Consider the following 26,074-nt stretch of genomic DNA (forward strand, 5'->3'; position numbering starts at 1 on the left):
TCTCTACTAAAAATACAAAAAAAGTTAGCTGGGTGTGGTGGTGGGTGCCTGTAATCCCAGCTACTCGAGAGGCTGAGGCAGGAGAATCGCTTGAAACTGGGAGACGGAGGTTGCAGTGAGTCGAGATCATGCCACTGCACTCCAACCTGTGCAACAAGAACTTGACCCCAGGAGGCAGAGGTTGCAGTGAACCAAGACTGTGCTGTTGCTGTTGCACTTCAGCCTGGGCAACAAAAGTGAGCCTCAGGAAAAAAAAAAAAAAAAAAGAAGCAGCTTGAAAATGAAAAAATATGAAGTCACTTCACTCAAACTACTATGGGTTTGCCTTCTGCTTCCATAAGGACAGAGATGACCACATGACCACTATGAGTGGATTTTGTTACTGTGAACCAGGTCTATAACTGTATGTTACTGGCATGCATGCGTGATTTGTGAGTTCAATTCTAAAATCTGTGATGAAGAAGTCTATTTGAAAATCGAATTCTCCATCCCCTGGCACTTTATTTTGTTTATTTATTTTATTTTTTTGAGATGAGGTCTTGCTCTGTTGCCCAAGCTGGAGTGCAGTGCTAGGATCATACCTCACTACAGTCGCAAACTCCCGGGCTCAAGTGATGCTCCCACCTCAGCTTTCCAGTAGCTACAACTACAGGCACACACTCCCACACCCTGGCTAAACTTATTTTTTGTAGAGATGGGATCTCGCTGTGTTGCCTAAGCTGGTCTTGAACTCCCGGCCTCAAGCGATCCTCCCATCTCAGCCTCCCAGGTTGCTGGGATGACAGTTGTGAGCCATTCTACAGGCTTTCCTTTGGCATTTTGACCTAAGATCTTGCAGTGGTAAAAGTAACAATGGCTTTTAAATTAAGTATACTTTTTTCTTTCTAGATTAATAAAACTCAGGGATGTTAAATAATTTTCCAAAGGTGATTTAAGTAGATATTGACAGAGCCTCTTTCTAAAAAGCTAGAAAATCAAACATTTCCCAGGACTTCTAGGGAAAAGGGGGGACTTGAGAAGTTAGTTGCATTTATTCCCATATTTACTTCACAGACCAGCTCTTGGATATTGGCTTCAAAAATTATAAAAATAATAAAAATATATTTTATTTGGAAAAATTTTAAACCACCTAGAAGTGATTGGAGTGAAAACAAAAATCTGGAGAAAGCGAATATATGTCTACAGCAGTGCTGTGCATTAGAACTCCCTGCGATGTGGGAAATGTTTTATATTTCAGTACAGTAGCCACTAGCTAGTTTAAATTTAAACGTAGCCTTTGTAGGGACATGGATGCAGCTGGAAACCATCATTCTCAGCAAACTATTTCAGGAACAGAAAACCAAATACCGCATGTTCTCACTCATAGGTGGGAATTGAACAATAAGATCACTTGGACACAGGAAGGGGAACATCACACACCGGGTCCTATTGTGGGGAGCGGGGAGGGGGGAGGGATGGCATTGAGAGATATACCTAATGTAAATGACGAGTTAATGGGTGCAGCACACCAACATGGCACATGTATACATATGTAACAAACCTGCATGTTGTGCACATGTACCCTAAAACTTAAGGTATTAAAAAAAAAATTTAAATGTAGCTAATAGCCACATGTGCCTTGGGGGTATCATACTGTGGGCAGGGCAGCTCTAGAGAATAAACCCACCCCTACGTGAGAGTGAGGCCCTCTCCTTAACCTAGGGCTAGGGCTTCCTTTGAGTTCAACCTTGATTTTGTGGGTACAGGCTGGATATTTATTTTTTTTATTTAATTGTATTTTTTGAGACAGGGTCTCACTCTGTCACCCAGGCTGGAGTGCAGTGGTGCGCTCATGGCTCACTGAGGCCTTGACCTCCCAGCTTCAAGCAATCTTCTCACTTCAACCTCCTGAGTAGCTGGGACTACAGGCACACATGTGCCACCATGCCTGGCTAATTTTTAAAATTTTTTGTAGAGACGAGGTCTCACTATATTGCCCAGGCTGGTCTCAAACTCCCGGGCTCAAACAATCTTCCTGTCTTAGCCTCCTAAAGTGCTGGGATTACAGGTATGAGCCACCACGCCAGGCCAAGGCTAGAGATTTAAATAACTCAAGTTCAACTTAATAACACAAATAATTCAAGTTAATGAACACCTATTATGTGAGAAGTACTATCCAAGGTCCTATGTGAGGAGGAAGGTGAAAATGACTTGCAACTACCCTTAAAAAGCTCAGGGAACCAAGTTAAGGAATAAAAAAGCCCAGAAGTGACTCATTATGCTGGGACCGAAAGGGAAGCTCCATAGGCTGGAGCTTCTGAGGAGGCACTTGAATTCCATTAGCCCAGCTTTCTGGAGGATGACAAACAACAAATACTGGCTGTGGGGTAAGAGAGGGTGGTAATACATTAAACAGAACACAGGGGGCAGTACAGTTTTAGTTTAAATCCTGGTTTTGCCATCTACTATTTATTTACTTTTTTTGAGATACAGTCTCGCTCTGTCGCTCAGGCTGGAGTGCTGTGGCACGGTCTCTGCTCCCCGCTGCCTCCTGGGTTCAAGTGATTCTCTTGCCTCCACTACTGTGCCTGGCTAATTTTTGTATTTTTAATAGAGACAGGGTTTCACCATGTTGGCTAGGCTGGTCTTGAACTTCTGACCTCAGGTGATCTGCCTGCCTCAGTCTCCCAAATACTATTATCTTGGTGATCTTAGGAAATTTACTTAATCTCTCTGAGTCTCATCAGTAAAAAGTGGTCAATAACAATACCTAGGTCAGAAGATTAAATGAGCAGATTAACTTTCTGGCTCATAGTAAGCTTTGAAAAAATGTAAGCATCCATTGTTATTGTTGTTATTAGTATATCAGCTACCATACCTAAAAAATAATGCCAAGGTCAAACCAGAACCAGATCTCTTGAATGGGCTAAACGACAGAGCAGAGTGGCCACAGACACAACAGACCACTGTGTGGAGCTGGAATGCTATGGAGATGGAATGCGACTGGCTGGAATGTGTGCTGGGAGGTGGAGAGATCAGTGCTGTCTTCTTTCTAAAGACATTCAGATACTTGAGTGCTCCGTATCTACTAAGCAGCAAGTTGAGTCTGACATTTTTAAGATGCTTATGGTCATAAATTAATTTAGGCCTATAGGCATATTGGAATTACAAGAAGAAGAAATGGAAAACAGAAGTCAGGGCCAGGGGTTCGATTTCTCAGTATCATCATGCCGCAGGCTGAGCTGCTGATGTGGGAAAGGTGGGTAGCTTGAAGAGGATGGGCTGGTACACTGATGCTGTCTGCAAGGCTCCATTATACACGGGGCCTCTAAGGGCAGCTAGGCTGTTTCCCCTCCCGACTCCAGAGGGCCCCACTCACCATCACAGTCAAAGAGTGCAAACACCACATCACACACGTGGTCTGAGAGCTCCACTTTAGCCACTGTCCTGGCCACCTGCTGCATGGTCACTGAAAAAAGAAAGAGGTGCATTAGCACAGCAGAGGGACTTTCATTTTGCTTTCTCTGATTCAGGGGATAAAACAACTCAGTCATAATACAAGTTTTCAACTGCATTTAAGTCACATTTCAGAAAATGGTAAGCTAGGCCGGCCACAGTGGCTCACGCCTGTAATTCCAGCACTTTGGGAGGCCGAGGAGGGTGGATCGCCTGAGGCCAGGAGCTCAAGACCAGCCTGGCCAAGATGGTGAAACCCTGTCTCTACTAAAAATACAAACAATTAGCCGGGCATGGTAGCAGGCGCCTGTAGTCCCAGCTACTTGGGAGCCTGAGGCAGAGAATTGCTTGAACCCGAGAGGTGGAGGCTGCAGTGAGCCGAGATCATGCCACTGCTCTCCAGCCTGGGAGAGCGAGACTCCGTTTCAAAAAAAAAAAAAAAGAAAATGATAATTGAGTTTTTATTCATAACCTCCATAACCTCCCTCCTTTTCACCTCAGGTTCTGTTCTTTTCTACTGCTGCTACACTTTAGGAGGTATATATAGTTAATTAAGAATGCCTAGGCTGGCCAGGCGCAGTGGCTCACACCTGTAATCCCAGCACTTTGGGAGGCTGAGGCAGGTGGATCACCTGAGATCAGAGTTCGAGACCAGTCTGGCCAACATGGTGAAACCCCGTCTCTACCAAAGATACAAAAAATTAGCTGGGCATGGTGGTGGGCACCTGTAATCCCAACTACTCAGGAGGCTGAGGCAGGAGAATCACATGAACATAGGAGGCAGAGGTTGCAGTGGTTCATCCTTATAATCCCAGCACTTTGGGAGGCTGGGGGGAGCAGATTGCTTGAGCTCACGAGTTCGAGACGAGCATGAGCAACATGGCGAAACCCTGTCTCTACCAAAAATGCAAAAAATTAGCCCAGCATGGTAGCGCACACCAGCTACTTGGGAGGCTGAGGTGGGAGGATAGCTTGAGCCCAAGAGGCAGAGGTTTCAGTGACCTGAGATGGCGCCACTGTACTCCAGCCTGTGCAACAGAGTGAGACACTGTCTCAAAAAATAAAAAGTGCCTGATATTCAATTTATAGACAGAAAATAGATTAGAGATTATCATGGGCTGAGGGGAGTGGGGAGTTAGTGCTTTATGTATACAGAATTTCTGTCTGGGGTGATGGAAACATTTTGAAAATAGTGATGATGGTTGTACAACATTGTGAATGTAATTAATGTAATTCCACTGACTTGTATATTTAAAAATGGTTATAATGGCACATTTTATGCCATATATATTTTTGTATATTTTATATATATATTTATAGAAATATATAAATGGGGGTGAGAACAAGGAGGCTTGTCTGTGGTGTGAGTACACTAAGGCTTCACGCCTCGGTGGCTGATTGACAGCTAAGTGCCTGCACAGTGAGCCCTCCTTGCCCAGCTCTGTCCCTCTTCCCTACTGGTTTTGCACCAGACTTCTTCCAACTGAGTCCATTGGGATATGCACTGGCCCTTGTCTTAGTAGTTCAGGATGCATATCTTTCCTTTTGTTTTGAGACAGAGTCTTACTCTGTCCACCAGACTGGAGTGCAGTGGCGCGATCTCAGCTCACTGTAACTGCTGCCTTCCAGGTTCAAGCGATTCTCCTGCTTCAGCCTCCTGAGTAGCTGGGACTACTGGTGCCCGCCACCATGCCTGGGTAATTTTTATATTTTTAGTAGAGACGGAGTTTCACCATATTGGCCAGGGTGGTCTCGAACTCCTGACCTCAGGTGATCTGCCCACCTCGGCCTCTCAAAGTGCTGGGATTACAGGCGTGAGCCACTGCACCCAGCGTGCCTGGCCAATAGTTCAGGATGCCTATCTTTCTTTAAAAATATATATATTTTTAGACCTCAGCAAAAAATCACTTTTCTCTTGCCGTTTTCTCTTTCCCTGACATTTACTGTCAAACACTAGCAATTATGTTAGAATTGGGTTCTCATGAAAGACAAGACAGGAAGGACCAGGCAATTTCCACCGCCTTCTCTCTCATTTATCCTCAAACCTGGTCTAGCTACACCTATAAATCATGTTATTGCATCTGGACACAGTCTTAAGTGAGGTAAAATGAGGGAAAGAAAAGGATTAATTTCCATTTATGCTGGTAATGAAGAGCTCTCTATAATCATCACATTAGATTCATCCAGAAGCCAAGTGAACTTAAACTAGAACCAGAGTGCCTTGTTTATTGCATTCCTATGATTTCAGTTCCTGTTATCAGCCCATCTTGTCATTTTTATTCACATTTGATCTTTCACTTTGCCTCTATAACCTCCACATATTCACCTGATATGGTTTAGATTTGTGTCCCCACCCAAATCTTATGTCAAATTGTAATTCCCAGGCCAGGCATGGTGGCTCACACCTGTAATCCCAGCACTTTGGGAGGCCGAGGCAGGTGGATCACCTGAGGTCAGGAGTTTGAGACCAGTCTGGCCAACATGGTGAAACCCTGCTTCTACTAAAATAAATACAAAAATTAGCTGTGCATGGTGGTGCGCCCCTATAGTCCGAGCTACTCAGGAGGCTGAGGCAGGAGAATTGCTTGAACCTGGGAGGTGGAGGTTGCAGTGAGCCAAGATTGTGCCACTGCTCTCCAGCCTCCGTTACAGAGCAAGACTCGGTCTCATAAAAACAAAACAAAAACAAAAACAAAACAAAACCAAACCCAAAAAAACAAAAACAAATGGTAATCCCCAGTGTTGGAGGAGGGGCCTGGTGGGAGGTGACTGGATCATTGGGGCAGATTTCCCCCTTGCTGTTCTCATGATAGTGAGCGAGTTCTCATGAGATCTCGTTGTTTAAGTGTGTGGCACCTCCCACCTGTCTCTCTTCCTCCTGCTCTGGCCATGTGAGACGTGCCTCCTTCCTCTTCATTTTCCACCAGGATTATAAGTTTCCTGAGGCCTCCTCAGCCATGTTTCCTGTACAGCCTGTGGAACTGTGAGCCAATTAAGCCTCTTTTCTTTATAAATTACCCAGTCTCAGGTAGTTCTTTATAGCAATGCAAGAATTAATATATCACCACAGTGCCCCCAACGTCAGCAGATGCAAATACCTGAGCAATGCAGAGGAGCAAGGTGACGCGCTAGAAAACAACGTTTGGAGTAACGGGACCTGGGCTCCAGTTCTGGCTCCACCACCAATGTGCTATGTGACCCGGATGGAGTCACTTGATCTCTTTAGATTTAATTTTCTCATGTTCAAGTGGAGGGATGCACCAGACAACTGCTGAGGCAGCTTACTAGCACAAAGAAGAGTTTATTGGTGTCATCTAGAATCTGAGGGTGGCGATGGGGTGGAAATATACCATCTTTTCTCCGAGGATCTGAGTTAGGGTGAAGAAGAAACTAACATTCCTTGGTACTAAAAGACTGAAGTATAAGATACTGTGGTGGATATTCATGAGATGTGTGTTGGGAAATCTATAAGACTGTAGAGCTCTAGAGTTTAGAAATGTAGCCTCACAAATCTAGATACTTGATTTGGCTCAGGAAGAACTTATTCCTGCTAACTATACTGTCCACAGAAGGAACAGAAATCAGGCCAATTTGCAATGAGAATAGTAACTGTTAAGAGAATTACAATGATGACAGCTGGTCATTATACTTCTCAGTAGGAAAGCTACTAAGGAAACTCCATTCACCTCAGAAGATTAACCTCAAAAGATTACTCAGTGAAAACAGAATGAGATCAGAAGGAACCGAAAGCGATCAAACTGTGATTGCCTACAGCTCTCCTCTTCGCCACCACAGAATTGTGTCCTGAGAAGGGGATCAGAACCTGTTCGGTATTAGATACACATGAACACTTTCTGTTAACTATTCTTTTTTCTGCATTTCGTATCAACCTTAAGCTTCTAACTTCCTTTTCTCTTTCCCAGTTCTTCCATTCTCTCAGGGCACAGCCTTCTGCAATTGTCTTGATATTTCAAGTACTCATCTTCTCCCAATGAAGATGGTGCCCTTTCCTGTAAATAAACCATTAATTAAATAATACTCAAGGATGTCAGTGAGAGCTCTTGACAATTTCTAGTGAGAGGCTCATTAAACTGGTATTAAGTGACTGTAGAACAGGGACTTCTGGAGTCCTCCAGCAAGAATGCCTCATTACAGATGCCATCTCTTCACAGAAAGTTATAGATTATGTTCCATCTCACATGGAGAGGGCTCTGGTGTCCTTCCTACCATAGGAAGAAGAACTAGGGCTGCTAAATTATTGTAGCCCAAACCACTGGGATGTTAGCCAGCAAACAGCCTAGCTGGGGTCCCCTTTCATGGTACAAGATCCTCATTATAGGCCCCTGGGGTATGAATCAGAGTCGTGAAGGAAGCCAACATTTAACTAGCTGGTGAGCTGTCAAACTAGGAGCACCTGGGATGAGTGGGATGACAGCAGATTACAAGCCAAGTGCTTGACAGCTGGTCCTGAGAGTTGGTTCATTCATATTTGCTTCCAATATCTCTGAATCCAAAGCCATAAACCACAGCAAGCAGAACAGGTTTTCCTCCCACGTCTTGACTTTTCTATGCAGACCAGTTATTGGTACTGGAATTCTGGCCTCCCTATTTGATGACGCTAACTGATTGATGGTTGGGATTCCAGTTCCCGATCTGAAAGATGGCTACAGGGAGCATGAAGGCACCCCAGTGAAGGCCTAGCTTTCTAAATACCACGTATTTTTGTACAAATCTGGCTCAGCTGCCTGAACAATGGGTTTAAGCGCGATTGGGTGATTCCTATTAGATTGGGATGGGAGAGAATTTGTAGAAGTGGGCTCAACTGGTACTCAAAAATCTGGCACCATCTGGTTTTTTGCAAAGTCCAGGCAGAATCTGAGTTGTGTCAGGTCCCCAATTTACTCTCTGGCATGATTCATGACTAGCCATTTCAACAGTAGAAAGAAACCCTGAGTTTGTGTGACATAATATCAGAAACTACATACATAAATCTATTCACCACAATAGTTAAACAGAAGAGCTCTGGAGTGATGTGAGCCCAAATGTCCACATGGAACCAGAGAATCTTAGAACTGGAAGATACCTCAGAGGAAATGTGAAGTGAAATAATTTGCCCAGGGTCACAATGCTAGATGGTAACAGAGCTGGGTCTCAAATTTTGGCTGATGCTCTTTCCCTATACACACTGGGTCTACATGATCCCTTCCATATATGGACAATATCAATTCCTCCATGAATCAGTCACCCTAAGGAGAAAGGGTTTAGATTAAAGAAAAGTCACCTGAGAAATACTCAAGTCCTTTTGGTGAGGGATGAATAATTGAGTAACTGGGAGTTGTGAGGCGCCAGCATTAATCATAGGTTGGCCGTGGATCTGACTACCCCCTACAGTGGAAGACACTGAGTATTCCCTAGGAACTCACACCGACAATTTTAGGGACAACTTAAAAAGTGTATTCAACAGCAATCCAATGAAAAGCACATGTAACAAACGTGGCCCTGGGAGTTTTTCTCCACAGCCGCCTCTGATGCACAGATACAGCTTCAGGCAGCATGACCCAGTTAGGAGCTACCCGCCTCTTCCTAATGCAAAGGTATTTGGAAAGGAGGTGAGACAAGTTGGGCTGATAGTCTCTAAGCTGTGTAGTGGCCATGTACTATTCCTGCCTTACCGGACTGCAGTGGAGAAAAAAAAAACTGGCTGGTGATGGCCAAGGTTAAGTGAGGGGAGATGGTTCTGCTTCAGCCCTGGAAATGCTGACAGAGATGTCTTGTTTTCTTCTTTTTTTTTTGAGACGGAGTCTCGCTCTGTTGCCCAGGCTGCAGTGCAGTGGCTCAATCTTGGCTCACTGCAAGCTCCACCTCCCGGGTTCATGCCATTCTCTTGCCTCAGCCTCCCAAGTAGCTGGGACTACAGGCGCCCGCCACCTCGCCCGGCTAGTTTTTTGTATTTTTTAGTAGAGACAGGGTTTCACCATGTTAGCCAGGATGGTCTTGATCTCCTGACCTCGTGATCTGCCTGTCTCGGCCTCCCAAAGTGCTGGGATTACAGGCTTGAGCCACCGCACCCAGCCGTCTTGTTTTCTTAAGTCCATCCCTAGATGGCTTTGGGTGGAACAAGGGGGAGGATATTTCCTTGAAGAGCATGTGTCCTGTCTTTTGTATCTTCTTCCATGATCTTCTGTTAATGCAAACACACATTTTAACCTAGTTCTGGGGTGAGGGGAGGGGAAAGGACAACATTTAGGAGAACTAACAATTTAAGGAGCCAAGAGCAATGCAGTCTACGAGTAACGGAAATTATAACAATTCCTTGTTCTGCACGGTGTTCTTAGGCCCTATGCCCTTTGACCCCCTGTGTGCTCAGGCTGCCTGACTGTCATGATGCTGCTAGTCCTAGCTCCTAACTTCCAGGACACACCACAGAGAAGATCTGTTTTCTGAGCCTCAGAGCATCCTCCCAAATGATGGCTTCAATGGGCTTACATGCTTAATTTGGTACAAACTGACTTGGCAGTAACATTTATTGCCATTGTCTAGTATTGTGTCTGGGTTTATTAAAAATCCCCATCACATCTTGTCCACAAAGGGCTAGCATTTCTGCAAGCACCATTAGGTAGTCAATGATTTCAGCTGACACACCCATGGGACAATCACAGTTTAGTGGAGAAGACTGTGTATATATCCACCTATACACACACATACACACACACACATATTAAGATGAAGAAACACGTAGAAGAGATATCAGATATATTAATACACACATATGGGATATAATGGAATAGTGTGTATTTGGTAGGAGTTACATTTTGGATCTGAATTCTTTTTTTTTTTGAGACGGAGTCTCGCTCTGTCGCCCAGGCTGGAGTGCAGTGGTGCAATCTCAGCTCATTGCAACCTTGCCTCCCGGGTTTAAGTGATTCTCCTGCCTCAGTCTCCCTAGTAGCTGGGATTACAGGGGCCCGCCACCACGCCTGGCTAATTTTTTGTTTTTTTCAGTAGAGAGAGGGTTTCGTCATGTTGGCCAGGCTGGTCTCAAACTCCTGACCTCAGGTGATCTGCCCACCTCGACCTCCCAAAGTGCTGGGATTATAGGCGTGAGCCACCATGCCCGGCCTGTATCTGAATTCTAAAGGGGAAAAGAGACCAACTGCACATGTATGGTAGTGGGTGATGTGGGGTGGGAGTTTCTGTTTGAACACAGTATTAAAAGCAGGAAGGAGTGCTAAGGCCTCATTAGAGAGTTAGAACAGAAGGTGCAGGGGGCAAGTACATTAGAAGAAATCTTACAGAGGACTAGTGAAGTCTCCTTGCAAGAAAGCCTTTAAAACAGGCCAAGCGTGGTGGCTCATGCCTGTAATCCCAGCACTTTGGGAGGCCAAGGCAGCCAGATTACTTGAGCGCAGGAGTTCGAGACCAGACTGGCCAACATGGCGAAACCACATCTCTACTAAAAATACAAAATTAGCCAGGCCTGGTGGCACACGCCTGTAATTCCAGCTACTCAGGAGGCTGAGGCAAGAGATTCACTTGAGCCCAGGAGGCAGAGGTTGCAGTGAGCTGAGATGGCGCCACTGCACTCCAGCCTGGGCAACAGAGCAAGACTCTCTCCAATATTAACTTGCTTTTCCCTTTCACACTGTTTAAATATTCATTCTCTTAGCTTTATTTTAAAAAGTTGTTTTTACTTAGGACAGGTGCGGTGGCTCACGCTTATAATCCTAGTGGTTTGGGAGGCCAAGAATTTGAGACCAGCCTGGGCAATAGAGGAAGACCTCATCGCTACGAAAAATTTTAAAAAACATTAGTTGGGCATGGTGGTGTGCTCCTGCAGTCCTAGCTACTTGGGCAACTGAGGCGGGAGGACTACCTGAGCCCAGGAGTTCAAGTCTGCAGTGAGTCGACAGATCAAGACTCTGTCTCAAAAAACAAACAAACAAAAGATGTTTTTGATTAGCTAATATATTAATCTGCTTCAAAATCTGAATGGTACAAAAGGGGTGAAGTCTCTGCCCCAGCCTTATACCCCAGTCACCCAGTCGTTCAGAGACAATCAATATCACCGGTTTCCCCAGAAATATTCTGTCCACATAAAATCAAACATTTACTCTTCTCTTCTTCCCTTTTCCCACAAAATGGTGGTGTACTAAATATTGTTTTGCTTTACTCTAACAACATATCTTAGAAATAATTCCAGGTGGACATGAGCAGCTTCCTTCAACAGCTGCATAGTATTCCACTGACAGGATGGATCATAATTTACTTATTTATTTAACCAGTTCCTTATTTACTCTTATCTCTGTCTTGAGAAGAAGGTACCTTTTCCCCTTCTCTTTAAAAAATTATTTCCTTGGTGCTCTATGGGGGTCAGCTACAACAGAGTCTGAGTCTCTGATGGCTAAACTGAGAGCAACTGATATATTTAAATTCGGTTTGCTGAAATTAAAGACTAAATAGTCATTACCAGTGTCTTTTTTGTTTGTTTTTTTTGAGACAGGGCCTTGGTTCTGTTGCTCAGGCTAGAGTGCTGTGGCAAGATCATGGCTCACTGCAACTTCTGCCTCCTGGGCTCCTGATCCTCCCGCCTCAGCCTCCCTGGTAACTGGGACTACAAGTGTGGATTATACCACACCTGGCTAGTTTTTGCATTTTTAAAAAATTTTATTTTAAATTTTTTTTTGTTTTAATTAAGACAGGGTCTTGGTCTGTTGCTCAGGCTGGAGTGCAGTAGTGAGGGCACGGCTCACTGCAGCCTCAACATCCTGGGCTCAAATGATCCTCCCTCCTCAGCCTCCAAAGTAGCTAGGACTACAGGCTCGCACCACCATGCCTGGCTAATTTTTGTATTTTTTGTAGAGATGGGGTTTCACCATGTTGCCCAGGCTGGTCTTGAACGCCTGGGCTCAAGCGAACCACCCACCTTGGCCTCCCAAAGTTCTGGGATTACAGGCTATGAGCCAATGGGCCCGGCCACAATGTCTTATTAAACATTCCCAGGGCTTCTCAAGGTAGTAAACCTCTTAAGGTAGTAAACCCCCAAAGAAGCAATGCTTATAATAAATATTCCTCTCTATACTTTCCCAATATTGATGTAATTCTAGTAACCATTCTTTTTCTGATCTTTTTCTCAGTGGGATGTAATGTTGGCTGATTTTGTCTTTCCTTATCTATTTATGCGGATGCTTTAACAGTTTATCCTACCCCCATCTCTTCTCTTTGTGATGGTAATCATGAATCCCCAAAGCAGCTCTCCTCCTCCTTAGGGCACTTACCTAATTTTACTAAATCACAATATATTCAAAGTGATCATAAGCCAGAATCAATCTTTAGAATTGCTAAGTGACTTTAAATTTGGGAAAATAAACCAGGTCTCTGCAGAGAAAATGCCTCATAAAGCAAACATTTATTTCAGAATTTGAGCTTCCTTGCCTACATCATGAATAATTTTACTTTAAAAATTGATGACTCTGTCTTAAATGAATGGAATCCTGGCCAACACTCCTCTTCACATATAAATGTTTTTATCAAATGTAATGATGAAATGAAGTGCAAGAGCTTGCCTCCCACAAATTTTAAAAGAATTTATAAAATAGGAGCTTTTTTCCTGTTGGAATCTCTTCCTTACATGTCTTTGTGACACTCCTGTCTTCCTGCCATGTCTTGGCTGTCTGGGGGGATGCTCTCCCCTACATTCTTGCTGTGAATTTGCCGAACTTTCTGCCATCACATAAAAGCACTGAGTCCTTGATGTAATTCTCTAAGTCCTTCTAGCAGCAGTAGGTGCTAGGGTACTAATGAGAACCCTGGTGTGGAAGTTGCTGAACCTGAACTTCTGGTCTGTGATTTCAGCAAGTCATTTCCCTTCATGAATGTTAAAAACAATAAAGTAGGCTGGGCACATCTGTAATCCCAACACTTTGGGAGGCTGAGCTGGGCAGATCACCCGAAGTCAGGAGTTCAAGACCAGCCTGGCCAACATGGTAAAACCCTGTCTCTACTAAAAATATAAAAACTAGCTGGGCGTGATAGCACGTGCCTGTAATCCCAGCTACCTGGGAGGCTGAGACAGAAGAATCGCTAGAACCCAGGAGGCAGAGGTTGTAGTGAGCTGAGATTACGCCACACGCTCTAGCCTGGGCGACAGAGCAAGACTCTGTCTCAAAAAAAACAACCAACCAAACAAAAAACCAAAAAATAAAGTAAGGGTTTAAACAAAATGATTTCTAAGTTATCTTCCAGCCCTAAAATTTAAATCAGTTAAAATGTCCCTATCTTCAGAAGCTCTCGAATAAGAACACCAAAGGTGTAGGTTTCTATAATGATGGCTGGTGTGCTGAGCAGAATTCTGAGGTGCCCGCTGCCCAGTATTCCCACCTTCTGGTCCACATATCCTGTGTAATCCCCTCTCCTCAAGTGGGCAGAACCTGTGACTACGATAATCCTGTGATGAGGTTACTGTATATGAGAAAGGTGAAGGGCTAGTCAGTCCTAGAACTACGTTATGTAAGAATCCATCTTAGCAGACTAAGGCGAGAGATTCCGTTGCTGGTTCTGAAGAAGTGAGCTGCCATGCTGTGAGGGGACTGGTGGCAAGGAGCTGTAGTCATCTGCTGAGAGCAATGACTGGCCAATAGCCAGCAAGGAAAAGGAATCCTTGGTCCTACAACTGAAAGGACTTGAATTCTGCCAACAGCAGGAAAGAACTTTGAAGAGGACCCTGAACTCCGGATGAAAATGAAGCCCCCACCAACAACACTGTGATTTCATCCTTGTTAAGATCCTGAGCAGAGAACCCAGCTATGCTGTGTTCACACTCTGAATCACATAAACTGGCCAGTGCGGAAGGCATTTATGATTTGGAATGTCTTTTTTTTTTTTTTTTGGTGGGGGATGGAGTCTCGCTCTGTCGCCCAGGCTGGAGTACAGTCGTGTGATCTTGGCTCACTACAACCTCTGCCTCCGGGTTCAAGCAATTCTCCCACCTCAGCCTTCTGAGTAGCTGGGATTACAGGTGCCTGCCACCACACCAGGCTAATTTTTGTATATTTAGCAGAGACAGGGTTTCCCCATGTTGGCCAGGCTGGTCTTGAACTCCTGACTTCAGGTGATCTGCCTGCTTCAGCCTCCTAAAGTGCTGGGATTACAGGTGTGAGCCACTGTGCCCGGACAAGGCAATGTCTTTTTGAAGTTCCTCAACTGCTACTTTATATAGAGCTGCACTCATCCCTCATCCCCCGCCACCTTTTTTTTTTTTTGATACAGCTTCTCATTCTGTCACCCAGGCTGGAGTGCAGTGGCATGATCATAGCTCACTGTAGCCTCAACCTCTGGGACTCAAGTGATCCTCGTGCCTCAGCCTCTTGAGTAGTTGGGACTAGAGGTGTGTGACACGATGCCTGACTAATTTTAAAGTATTTTTTGTAGAGACAGAGTCCCAACCTGGTCTGGAACTCCTCAGCCTCCCAAAGTGCTGGGATTACAGGGTTGTGCCACTGCCCCCAGCCTGCACTCATTCATTTTTTTTCTTGCCTGAGATAGAGTCTCGCTCTGTTGCCCAGGCTGGAGTGCAGTGGTGCAGTCTTGGCTCACTGCAACCTCTGCCTCCTGGGTTCAAGCAATTCTCCTGTTTCAGCCTCCCAAGTAGCTGGGATTACAGGTGGGTGCCACCACGACTGGCTAATTTTTGTATTTTTTTTTAGTAGAGACAGAGTTTCACCATGTTGACCAGGCTGTTCTCAAACTCCTGACCTCCTGATCCACCCGCTTTGGCCTCCCAAAGTGCTGGGATTACAGGGTTGTGCCACTGTGCCCACCCTGCACTCATTTTTTGATACAGTGCATTTTACAGAACCATCATTCTGTTTTACCTACTATACCAACCTCCATAAATTAGATCTTACAGGGAAACTAGCCAAGGTCTAATTAAGTTTTACATTTCCTAACAAGGAAATAAATTAAAACTGCCACACTTCTTTTGGGAATTCAAGTCTTGCACTTACTTCAAATGTACCCGACAATTATAAGTCAGTTCACTTTCACAAAGATTTCACATAGACAAGTTGGGTTAACAGTCTCTGTGAGGCCATAGATTTGAATATAATTTTAGGCTATGACATGTCACTTGAAACATTACTTCATTCAGTAAAAAGCTGGTTTAGTTATAATCATACAATTTCAAATCTGCATGAACCCTTAGAGATACTTAGAACTCCAACCTGAGGGTCAGAGAAGTGACCTGCTCAAGGAGTCAAAGGAAATTAATGACATGGGAAGGTGCTACAGTCCTAACACTCTTCCCCTCACTCTATGCTCTTACTAGAGTATTTCGTCATCCTTTGCAGGACCTGGAAAGGTACAGAATTAATTCATTTACATAACATAAACGAACATCTGTTTATATGAAGAATTGTTCTAGGCTCTGAATAGGACACAAAGATATAGAAAACATGGTTCAAGTCTTCGGGACTTTACAGTCTAATGAATCTCACTTCAATGCTGAAGATACCAGACATATCAATAGGGGTTAGATATTCCTAGGAACAGAGAACTCACTTAATAAAGGCTTCTGAAGGCAGAGATACCAATAATTTTTGGATGAATGATGAAACTTAGGAGAAGCTAGAAGCTTCAATCTTCATTAATAAGTATAAACAACTTAGAACTTCTAAGCTAATAAAAATGTCAAAAGTGACTTAAAAAAGCAGTAGATTGCACTTTCTCAAAGAGTAAGCCTTATCTAGTGCTTTTTTTTTTTTTTTTTTTTTGAGACAGAGTCTCGCTCTGTCACCTAGGCTGGAGTGCAGTGCCCGGATCTCAGCTCACTGCAAGCTCTGCCTCCCGGGTTTACGCCATTCTCCTGCCTCAGCCTCCCGAGTAGCTGGGACTACAGGCGCCCGCCACCATGCCCAGCTAGTTTTTTGTATTTTTTAGTAGAGACGGGGTTTCACCGTGTTAGCCAGGATGGTCTCGATCTCCTGACTTCGTGTCTCAGCCTCCCAAAGTGCTAGGATTACAGGCTTGAGTTACTGTGCCCGGCTGGTGCTTTTTTTTTTTAAGGGTGATTTAAAACAAAACAAAAAAACCTTTTTATGATGTTGCCATGTTGGTATAGGTTGTTTCCAGCCCCCTAATAAGATAAACAGGCAGAAGCAAGCCAGCACCTATGGGCTGAAAACCAGAACAGACAGTTTGGTATAATTTTAATGTCAACCTAGTATATTAATATAGTATTATCTTTTTATTTTCATGATAACCCTGAAACAAGTATTCTACTATCAGCATTCTACAGATCTGGAAACCAAGGCTTTGAGAACTTAAGGAATTTGTTCAAGGTCACAAAACTAGTGAATAGCAGGGACTCAAACTCAGGTTTGAACTTAAAACCAAAATGTATGTTCAGCACAATTTCTTGCAAATAGTTAACTCTCAATAAATGCTAGATGTTAGAAGACTGTCTAAAAGTGCAACAGAGCACTGGTATACCAATGAGTGGAGGTGGTGAGGAACACCTTGGTCATTAGAAGGTGTATCTATATCCCGTATTTTGATGTTGAGAAAAGCGCAGCTTAGCATACATGCCTTTTTCTGGTCTGTGGTATCCCTTAAAGGGAAATCAACTTTCCCGCTACATGACTTTATTTAAGTGACTTTAGGCTTTTGTGTATTGGTTTCCTCAGTGAAAAGTAATATGGTTCCAAAGGTAAAGATCACGAATGTGTCTACTAAAGCGTTCCTATGACAACTGTAGGGGGGAAAAAAGGTCACATTTCATATTCAAGAGAAGGGCACTATCTCCAAAACATCATAGTTTATCAAAAGGACTTTATTCTCACCCTAAGAATGGTCAACTCTTAGCCAAAAGCAACTGGGAAAAAATAGCCCAGAGTCTTGTCTTCCGAGTGCTACTGTGAAGCATGGTTGGAAATGGTAAAGCCACAGTGCCCCCTGGATTGTGCTTCAGCAAAGATTTTCAGACTCTAACAGAATTGTGGAGTATCCTGAGAGGCAACATGATGGTGTGGAAAGAACACAGATGTGGAATTAGAGAGAACTGAGGTTGAATCCTGGCTCTTCCACCTCTTAGCTGGGTAACCACGATCAAGTGGCTTCATTTGATATTTTCCTCATCCATAAAATGAAGATGAATGAGGATAATTCAGGTTTTAAAGATTAAAAGCGATAACAGGCATAAAGCACTAAGCGTTGTGCCTGGCACAGAGAAACTGCTATGAAATGAGAGTTGCTATTAGTGCTCCAGATGTGTGATGGCCTCACAGTCCTCGATAGGACAGCACTACCGGACTGTTAAAGTTCAGGAGAGGGTAGCAGCTTGGCTGTCAAAGACAGCTGTTCAGAATATAAGAATTTGTCGTGTGCTAGAAATTGCTGACTCCATCAGTGATTTCTGACTTCCCCAACAATCCAGTCAGAGCCTAAATGACAAAATACTTGAGGCTCCCTTACTCATTCCAATTATTAGACTCAAAGAATTTGAAAGCCACAAAGGTTCTCAGAGGTCATCTCTGCCATCCTTGTCCCTCCAGAGACAAAAGAAACTGAGACCACTTGATGATGTGACTAAAACTTCAGAAAAAATACTTGGGGTTGCAGAAAGCTCCTGTGGGAGTTATGCCATAGATTTTATTATTTATTCTCTTGACTCGTCAGATAATAAGGTAAACTGCACATACAGAATAACTACAAAGAATCAAGGCCAACTATGCCATAAATTATGATTTTCAGTCTAAGCAGAATTGTGCAGGGGCATGAATAGTAAAGACCAGGGACTGTATTTGTGTGATTATTTTCTGATTTTATAGTTCAAAGTACACTGAGGACGTAACTGAACCCACAGGTTTACTGCATCTGTACTATCCTGAGGTACTTTACAGTGGAGCTTTATTGTACCTAGAAACCTTTTATTCTCCTGGCAGAAACTGGAATATTCTGAGTTATACAGGCCGAAGCTCATGCTAGAGCTCCAGCTCAAATAATTTCTAATATTTTCATCATAGGAAGCCATTGGGAAAGGAGTCATGTTCAATTTTCCATTACCTTCTTCAGCAGACCACTTAAATCAATCAGCCAGCCACTGAGAGGTCATAGATCTAATTTTATGCCCAGTGTGTGTACGAATGAGCTATAGAACCATTTCTTCTTAAGTGCTAAACAAAGAGATGCCTGATAGTGGAGACATGCAGTATTTCATGGAGAAAGGTTCTTTCTTCAAATGGTCAGAACTCATTGAAAACACTTCATTATTTTCTGATGGTTGTTATTCTCACATGGGTCATGCAGAACTAAAGAAACAGCCTCAATTAAATTTGATTTTTTTTTCCAAATGGTAGGAAGGGCAAACAAAAATGAAAAAAAAAAAAAAAGAAAAAAGAAAAAAAAGAAATATGACATTTTTTACTCTGGAGGAACTGGACCACATTCTAATATGGTAAATCTGCAGTGGCCACCTGCCTGGATCTTTCAAATTATTCCAAGGAACATTAACTCTGTAAGTTATTAAAAGATAGTCTGGGGTAAATCAAATTTGGGAACTATATCCCTCTTCTGGAGATTAATAATGCACATTCACATATTAAAAAGTTGGCAGGAGGAGTGCTGCAGGAAGAAATTCTATATAACTCTGGCATTTTCCAAACTTATTTCAACCATGGAATACCTTTTTTTTTTTTTAAAATCCACAGAACCATCATCATATTGCAGTATACAGTGTTCTTCACAGTGCTGTTTGGGAAATTCTGTGCTAAATTATGCCTAAAGACTGGTTTGTAACCTCTAAAATAGCCAAGGAAGAGACAGTGCCATGGCCTAGAAGGTTCCAATTTCTGAAGGTGTCTAACCTTTTGGGAAAAAATAAAGACAGCTGAGACTCACAGCAGAAGCCCGACAAAAAGTACTGCTGTCTCTACTCTGGCCTCACTCTTTCCCAACCACTGGTATGAATTAGGGCCCCCACTTTTAAGCTCCTAGATCCTCTTACTCTAATCAGCACTTATCATACCCAACTGGAACTGCTTCTACACTTATCTTTCTCCCCTATTAGACTCTGAGCTTCTTGAGGGTGGAACCCGGTGCCCAGCACAGTACCTATTGCTTTTGGCTGAATAAATACTTGAGCCACACTAAATTTTGTTTAAATTATCAACTTCATAACAGAAGCAGCTGACATTGACTAATCGTTCACCACATGACAGCCACAAACGTAAGTGTTTTATGTAGATTTAATCTCACAACCCTATGAGGTGGGTCCAGTTGGTCCTTCATATGTGTAGGTTCCATAGCCATGGATTCAACCAACTGCAGATCAAAAATATTTAAGAAAATGTTGGGTGCAGTGGCCACGCCTGTAATCCTAGCACTTTGGGAGGCCAAGGCGGGTGGATCACCTGAGGCCAGGAGTTCAAGACCAGCCTGGCCAACATGGCGAAACCCTGTCTCTACTAAAAATACAAAAATTAGTTGGGCATGGTGGTGGGCACCTGTAATCTCAGCTACTCGGGAGGCTGAGGCAGGAGGATCGCTTGAATCTGGGAGGCGGAGGTCGCAGTGAGTCAAGATCACGCCACTGTACTCCAGCCCAGCCTGGTCAACAGAGCGAAACTCCATCTCAAAAAAAAAAAAAAAAACCAAATGAATAAAATAAAATTTAAGAAAATAAAACCAGCAGAAAGTAACAACGCAGCAATAAACTATTACAAATTAAAAAATACAGCATAACAACTATTTACATAGCATTTACATAGTATTGGGTATTATACGTAATCCTGAGATAATTTAAAGTACAGTTGACCCTGGAACAACACAGGCTTGAACTGCATAGGTCCACTTACAAGCAGATTTTTTTTTCAATAAATTACATTGGAAAACTTTTTGGAGACTTATGACAATTTGGAAAACCTCATAGATGGATCACACAACATAGAAGTACCAAAAAAAAAAATTAGGAAAAAGGTATGTAGTGAATTCATAAAAAATATATAGATGCTAGTTTATGTGTTAATTGACTATATGGTATCAGTAATGCTTTTGGTCAACAGTGGGCTATTAGTAGTTAAGTTTTTGGGGAGTCCAAAGTTATCCTAGGATTTTCAACTGTGTGGGGTGAAAACAGCTAATCCCGCGCTGTTCAAGGGTCACCCGCATCTAGCGCTCATCCGGCAGCACATATACTCAAACCGGAATGATCTGGAGAAGATTAGCGTGGCCCTTGCGCAAGGACGACACGTAAATTCGTGAAGTGTTCCATATTTTGATGATGATTTAAAAATAAAGAAATAAAGTATATGGAAAGATATGTGTAGGTTATATACAAAAATACTATGCCACCATTTCATATATGGGACTTCAGCACCCAAAGATTTTGTAACTGTGTGTGTGTGTGTGTGGGGGGGGTGGGCGGTCCTGGAGCCAAACCCCTGAGGATACCAAAGGATAACTATTTTTATCTATATTTAAAAAAACACAGAGGGCCTGGCACAGTGGCTCATGCCTGTAATCTCAGCACTTTGGGAAGCTGAGGTGGGTGATCATTTGAGGTCAGGAGTTCAAGACCAGCCTGGCCAACATAGTGAAGCCCCATTTCTATTAAAAATACAAAAATCAGCCAGGTGTGGTGGCATGTGCCTGTAATCCCAGCTACTCAGGAGGCTGAGGCAGGAGAATCTCTTGACCCTGGAAAGTGGAGGTTGCGGTGAGCCAAGATCGTACTACTGCACTCCAGTCTGGGTGACAGAGCGAGACCCTGTCTCAAAAAAATAAAAAAATATATAAAAATAAAATAAACACAGAAATTATGTTCAGAAACTGCTCAAAGCTACCCAGCTAGTAAATGATGGAGACATTCAAATCCAGGCAGTCTGACTTCAGAGCCTCTGCTCTTAACCACTATACATTTCTTCCTCTTTTCTAAGATTCATCTCAGCAGTAAAATTCCTTGGTTCTGTGGAGCAAGGAGGAGAAGCCTGTAATTCATGTAGAACTCAAACCAATGGAAAAAATCACTAATCCAGGTCAGGAGAAAGGAGGTTTAAAAGCAAAGGCCTGGGCAGAGCCCAAGGAGAACCTGTAAGAGACAGGGACATCTGGGAGCATGGAAGGACTTGGAAAGGCTAGCTGAGCGCATGCTAGTCTTCTGTGCGCACCTCAACACATGAACAGTTAAAAATTACAACACGGAAGAAGGTTAAGCATATGTCAAGTCCAAGGATGGGGGTTACAGAACATGAGGAGTTTGTTTGCTGGGTTGCTGGGAAGGGTAGAAGGGTAGAGGTTTATGCCTTGTTCAGATATATCAGTATGTTCATTCACTCATTCATTTGTTGATCATATAATTGAGTTACTCCTCTATCCCAGGTGTTGTTCTAGGCACATGGAATACATCCATGAGCAAGACAAATAAGCGTTCTAGTAACGTGCAACAGATAATAAGCAAACACATAAACCTGAGACAATATCAGGGAGTGAGAAATGCCATGTAAAAAAAAGATAATATGATACAGGATGATGGAACTACTTTAGAATGAAAAGGTCTTCCTGAGGAAATGATTTATATCAGACCTGAGTTACAAGGAGCTAAATAAATACATGGAGATCCCAGGCAAGAGCACTTGAGGTAGAAAGAACCACTACAAAGGCCTTAACTAACTCCAATAGCTAAGGCCTTAAGTGAGTTTAGTGTAGTTGGAATGTAAAAAGATCAATGTGGAGTGGAGTGAACTGGGAAGAAAATGATATTTTATGAACTCAGAGAGTATACAAGGCCCATGGCATAGGCAGCCCCGTGTAAGCCACAGCCAGTAAAGAGGCGAGGGCTGTGGTAGGAGAGAGGGAGGAAAGGATGCGGATGCAGGGTATGTTTTGGAGGTAAAGTCAAGGATTTATTGAAGAAATAAATGTGTGAGTGAGAGTAAGGAATCAAGGAAAGTACCTATTTTTTTGTTGTTTGTTTTGAGATGGAGTCTTGCTCTGTCACCAGGCTGGAGTGCAGCGGCACCATCTCGGCTCACTGTAATCTCTGACTCCCTGGATCAAGCGATTCTCCCACCTCAGCCTCCCGAGTAGCTGGGACTACAGGCACCTGCCACCACGTCCAGATAATTTTTGTATTTTTAGTAGAGACAGGGTTTCACCATGTTGGCCAGGATGGTCTCAATCTCCTGACTTCAAGATCTGCCCACCTTGGCCTCCCAAAGTGCTGGGATTACAGGTGTGAGTCAAAGTGCCCAGTCGATAGTGCCTATTTTTTTGAGCTCCTGAATATTTGAAGAATAATTCAATTAATAAACATCTATTGGCTGGGCATGGTGGCTCACACCTGTAATCCCAGCACTTTGGGAGGCCGAGGCAGGTGGATCACCTGAGGTCAGGAGTTTGAGACCAGCCTGGCTAACATGATGAAACCCCGTCTCTACTAAAAATACAAAAATCAGCCGGGTGTGGTGGCGGGCACCTGTAATCCCAGCTACTCAGTAGGCTGAGGTGGGAAAATCGCTTAAACCCAGGAAGTGGAGATTGCAGTGAGCTGAGATCACCTGGGTGACACAACGAGATTCCGTCTCAAAAAAAAAAAAAAAAAAAAAAAAATCCCAAAAAACATTCACTGAGGACGTCTCATCTATGTACCAAATGTTGTAGTCAGTAGTCTCTGCCCCATATGACTAGCCGTATTTGTGGAAATTCAAGCTCATGCCCATTATGTGCAGTTAGGAACTGATTACAATAGTGAAATGCAGAAGGTTTTAGGTTAACTCCTTTTTTTTTTTTTAAATTGTAAAAGTTGTAGACAGACATATGACTCAAAAAAAAAAAAAAGCTGTAGGCAATATAGTTGTTTATAATTTATACTGAGTAGTCAGGTAAGGCCTCTCTGAGGAAGTAACACTTGAATCTTCCCCTTGAAAGATCAACTGACGTTACTCAGGTAAAGATGATAGTTAGGTTTCTTTCTTTCTTTTTTATTTTTATTTTTTGAGACGGAGTCTCACTCTGTCACCCAGGCTGGAGTGCAGTGGCGCAATCTCGGCTCACTGCAAGCTCCGCCTCCCGAGTTCATGCCATTCTCCTGCCTCAGCCTCCCAAGTAGCTGGGACTACAGGCGCCCACCACCTCGCCCGGCTAGGTTTTTGTATTTTTAGTAGACATGGGGTTTCACCGAATTAGCCAGGATGGTCTTGAACTCCTGACCTTGTGATTCACCCGCCTCAGCCTCCCAAGGTGCTGGGATTACAGCCATGAGCCACCACCCCCAGCCAGACAGTTAGGTTTCTAAAAGAAAAAAAATTAGGCTGTTAAACAGATGGATACATTTTCTTTTTCTTTTTTACATTTATTGTTTATTTCAAAAAACAGAGATGGGGTCTCACTGTTGACCACGCTGGTCTTGAGCTCCTGGTCTCAGGGGATCCTCCTGCCTTGGCCTCCCAAAGTGCTAGGATTATAGTGGTTGGTATTGTCACAGTTAAATTCACATTTTTTGTTTGCTTTTATTTTTGTAGATTACATATGGGTGATTTTTTTTTTTTTGAGAAAGAGTCTTGCTCTGTCACCTAGACTGGAGTGCAGTGGTGTGATCTCAGCTCACTGCAACCTCTGCCTCCTGAGTTCCAGTGATTCTCCTGCCCCAGCCTCCTGAGTAGCTGGAATTACAGGTATGTGCTATGACACCTGGCTAAGTTTTCTATTTTTAGGAAAGACAGGGTTTCACCATGTTGGCCAGGCTGGTTTTGAACTCCTGACCTCAAGTGATCCACCTGCCTTGGCCTCCCAAAGTTCTGGGATTACAGGGGCCCAGCCTCATATGGGTAATTTTTAATTCTTGGTTGCTCTAGTGGGTTAAGTGGTGGCCCCCAAAAAGATATGTCTACATCTTAGTCCTCAGAACCTATGAATGTGACCTTGTTGGAAACAGGGTCTTTGCAGATATAATTAAGGTCCTTGAGATGAGATCATCCTAGATTATCCAGCTGGGCTCTAAGTCCAATGACAGAAGAAAGGAGGACACAGTGAGAAGGAGGTGATGGCCACATGAAGACAGAGGCACAGACTGGAGTCACGTAGCCACAAGCCAAGGAACACCTAGAGACACCAGAAGCTGGCAGAGGCAAGGAAGGTATCTTCTCTAGAGTCTGTGGAGGGTGGTGGCCCTGCCAACATCTTAATTTCTGATTTTGGGCCTTTAGAATTGCGAGAGAATATATTTCTGTTGATTGATTGATTGTTCGAGATGGAGTCTCACTCTGTTGCCCAGGCTGGAGTGCAATGGCTTGATCTCGGCTCACTGCAACCTCTGCCTCCTGGGTTCAAGGGATTCTCCTGCCTCAGTCTCCTGAGTAGCTGGGATTACGGGTGTCCGCCACCACACCCGGCTAATTTTTGTATTTTTAATAGAGATGGGGTTTCACCATGTTGGCCAGGCTGGTTTCGAACTCTTGACCTCAGGTGATCCACCCACCTTGGCCTCCCAAAGTACTGGGATTACAGGCATCAGCCACTCCACCTGGCCATTTCTGCTGTTTTAAATCACCAAGTTTATGGTAATTTGTAATGGCAGCCCTGGGAAACAAACACATGTGGCTTCTCCCTGTTACTTGGCATGATTCTTTTTTTTTTTTTTTTTTGAGATGGAGTCTCAAAAAATTAAAAACAGAACTACCATACACCAGGCTGGAGTGCAGTGGCGTGATCTTGGCTCACTGCAAGCTCTTCAATTATCAATTGATTGATTGAGATGGAGTCTCACTCTGTTGCTCAGGCTGGATTGCACTGGTGCGATCTTGGCTCACTGCAAGCTCTGCCTCCTGGGTTCAAGCAATTCCTCTGCCTCAGCCTCTCGAGTATCTGGGATTATAGGCGCCTGCCACCACGCCTGGCTAATTTTTTGTATTTTTAGTAGAGACAGGGTTTCACTGTATTAGCCAGGATGGTCTCAATCTCCTGACCTTGTGATCCGCCCGCCTTGGCCTCCCAAAGTGCTGGGACTACAGGCGTGAGCCACCGCGCCCAGTTTACTTGGTAGGATTCTAAGCTAACTTCTCCCAGATATCTATTACCATACACTTGAGGAATCCAAAGTTAAACAGATAAAAGAAACAAGTGAAGCAGCCGGGCGCGGTGCCTGTAATCCCAGCACTTTGGGAGGCTGAGGCGGGTGGATTGCCTGAGGTCAGGAGTTAGAGACCAGCCTGGCCAATATAGTGAAACCCCATCTCTACTAAAAATACAAAAATCAGCTGGGCATGGTGGCGGGCGCCTGTAATCCCAGCTACTCGGGAGGCTGAGGCAGGAGAATCGCTTGAACCTGGGAGGCGGAGGTTGCAATGAGCAAAATCTGCCATTGCACTACAGTCTGGGCAACAAGAGCGAAACTCTATCTCAAAAAATAATAAAGACTTCAAATCTTGTATCTTTAGATTTGCAGATGCTGTCAAATCTTGTTTTGTGAAACAGCAGTAAAACCAAAGCTATTCTGGAGAAATGATCAGGCAGTGCTACACACACACACACACACACACACACACACACACACACACAGACACACACACACACACACACACACACACACACCCCCCCTACATGATATCATTAACTTGTTTTTCAAAAGATTCTTCAAAGATCAGTGGAAATG

The 26,074-nt window shown here is 43.6% G+C and overlaps 1 protein-coding gene across 4 annotated transcripts in view; it reads right to left on the reverse strand.

Annotated features, from left to right (window-relative positions):
• Positions 1 to 26,074, reverse strand: part of MICU1 (mitochondrial calcium uptake 1) — a 295,337-nt gene that overhangs the window by 6,108 nt on the left and 263,155 nt on the right. For all 4 annotated transcript variants that reach the window (XM_011991109.1, XM_011991108.1, XM_011991110.1 and 1 more), the window contains one exon: positions 3,359 to 3,448. In XM_011991109.1, coding sequence (XP_011846499.1) covers positions 3,359 to 3,448 — 90 coding nt within the window. The remainder of the gene's footprint in view (positions 1 to 3,358; positions 3,449 to 26,074) is intronic.

This window comes from Mandrillus leucophaeus, unplaced genomic scaffold, assembly GCF_000951045.1.
Source record: "Mandrillus leucophaeus isolate KB7577 unplaced genomic scaffold, Mleu.le_1.0 Scaffold39, whole genome shotgun sequence".
In the NCBI taxonomy this organism is placed as follows: Eukaryota; Metazoa; Chordata; class Mammalia; order Primates; family Cercopithecidae; genus Mandrillus; species Mandrillus leucophaeus.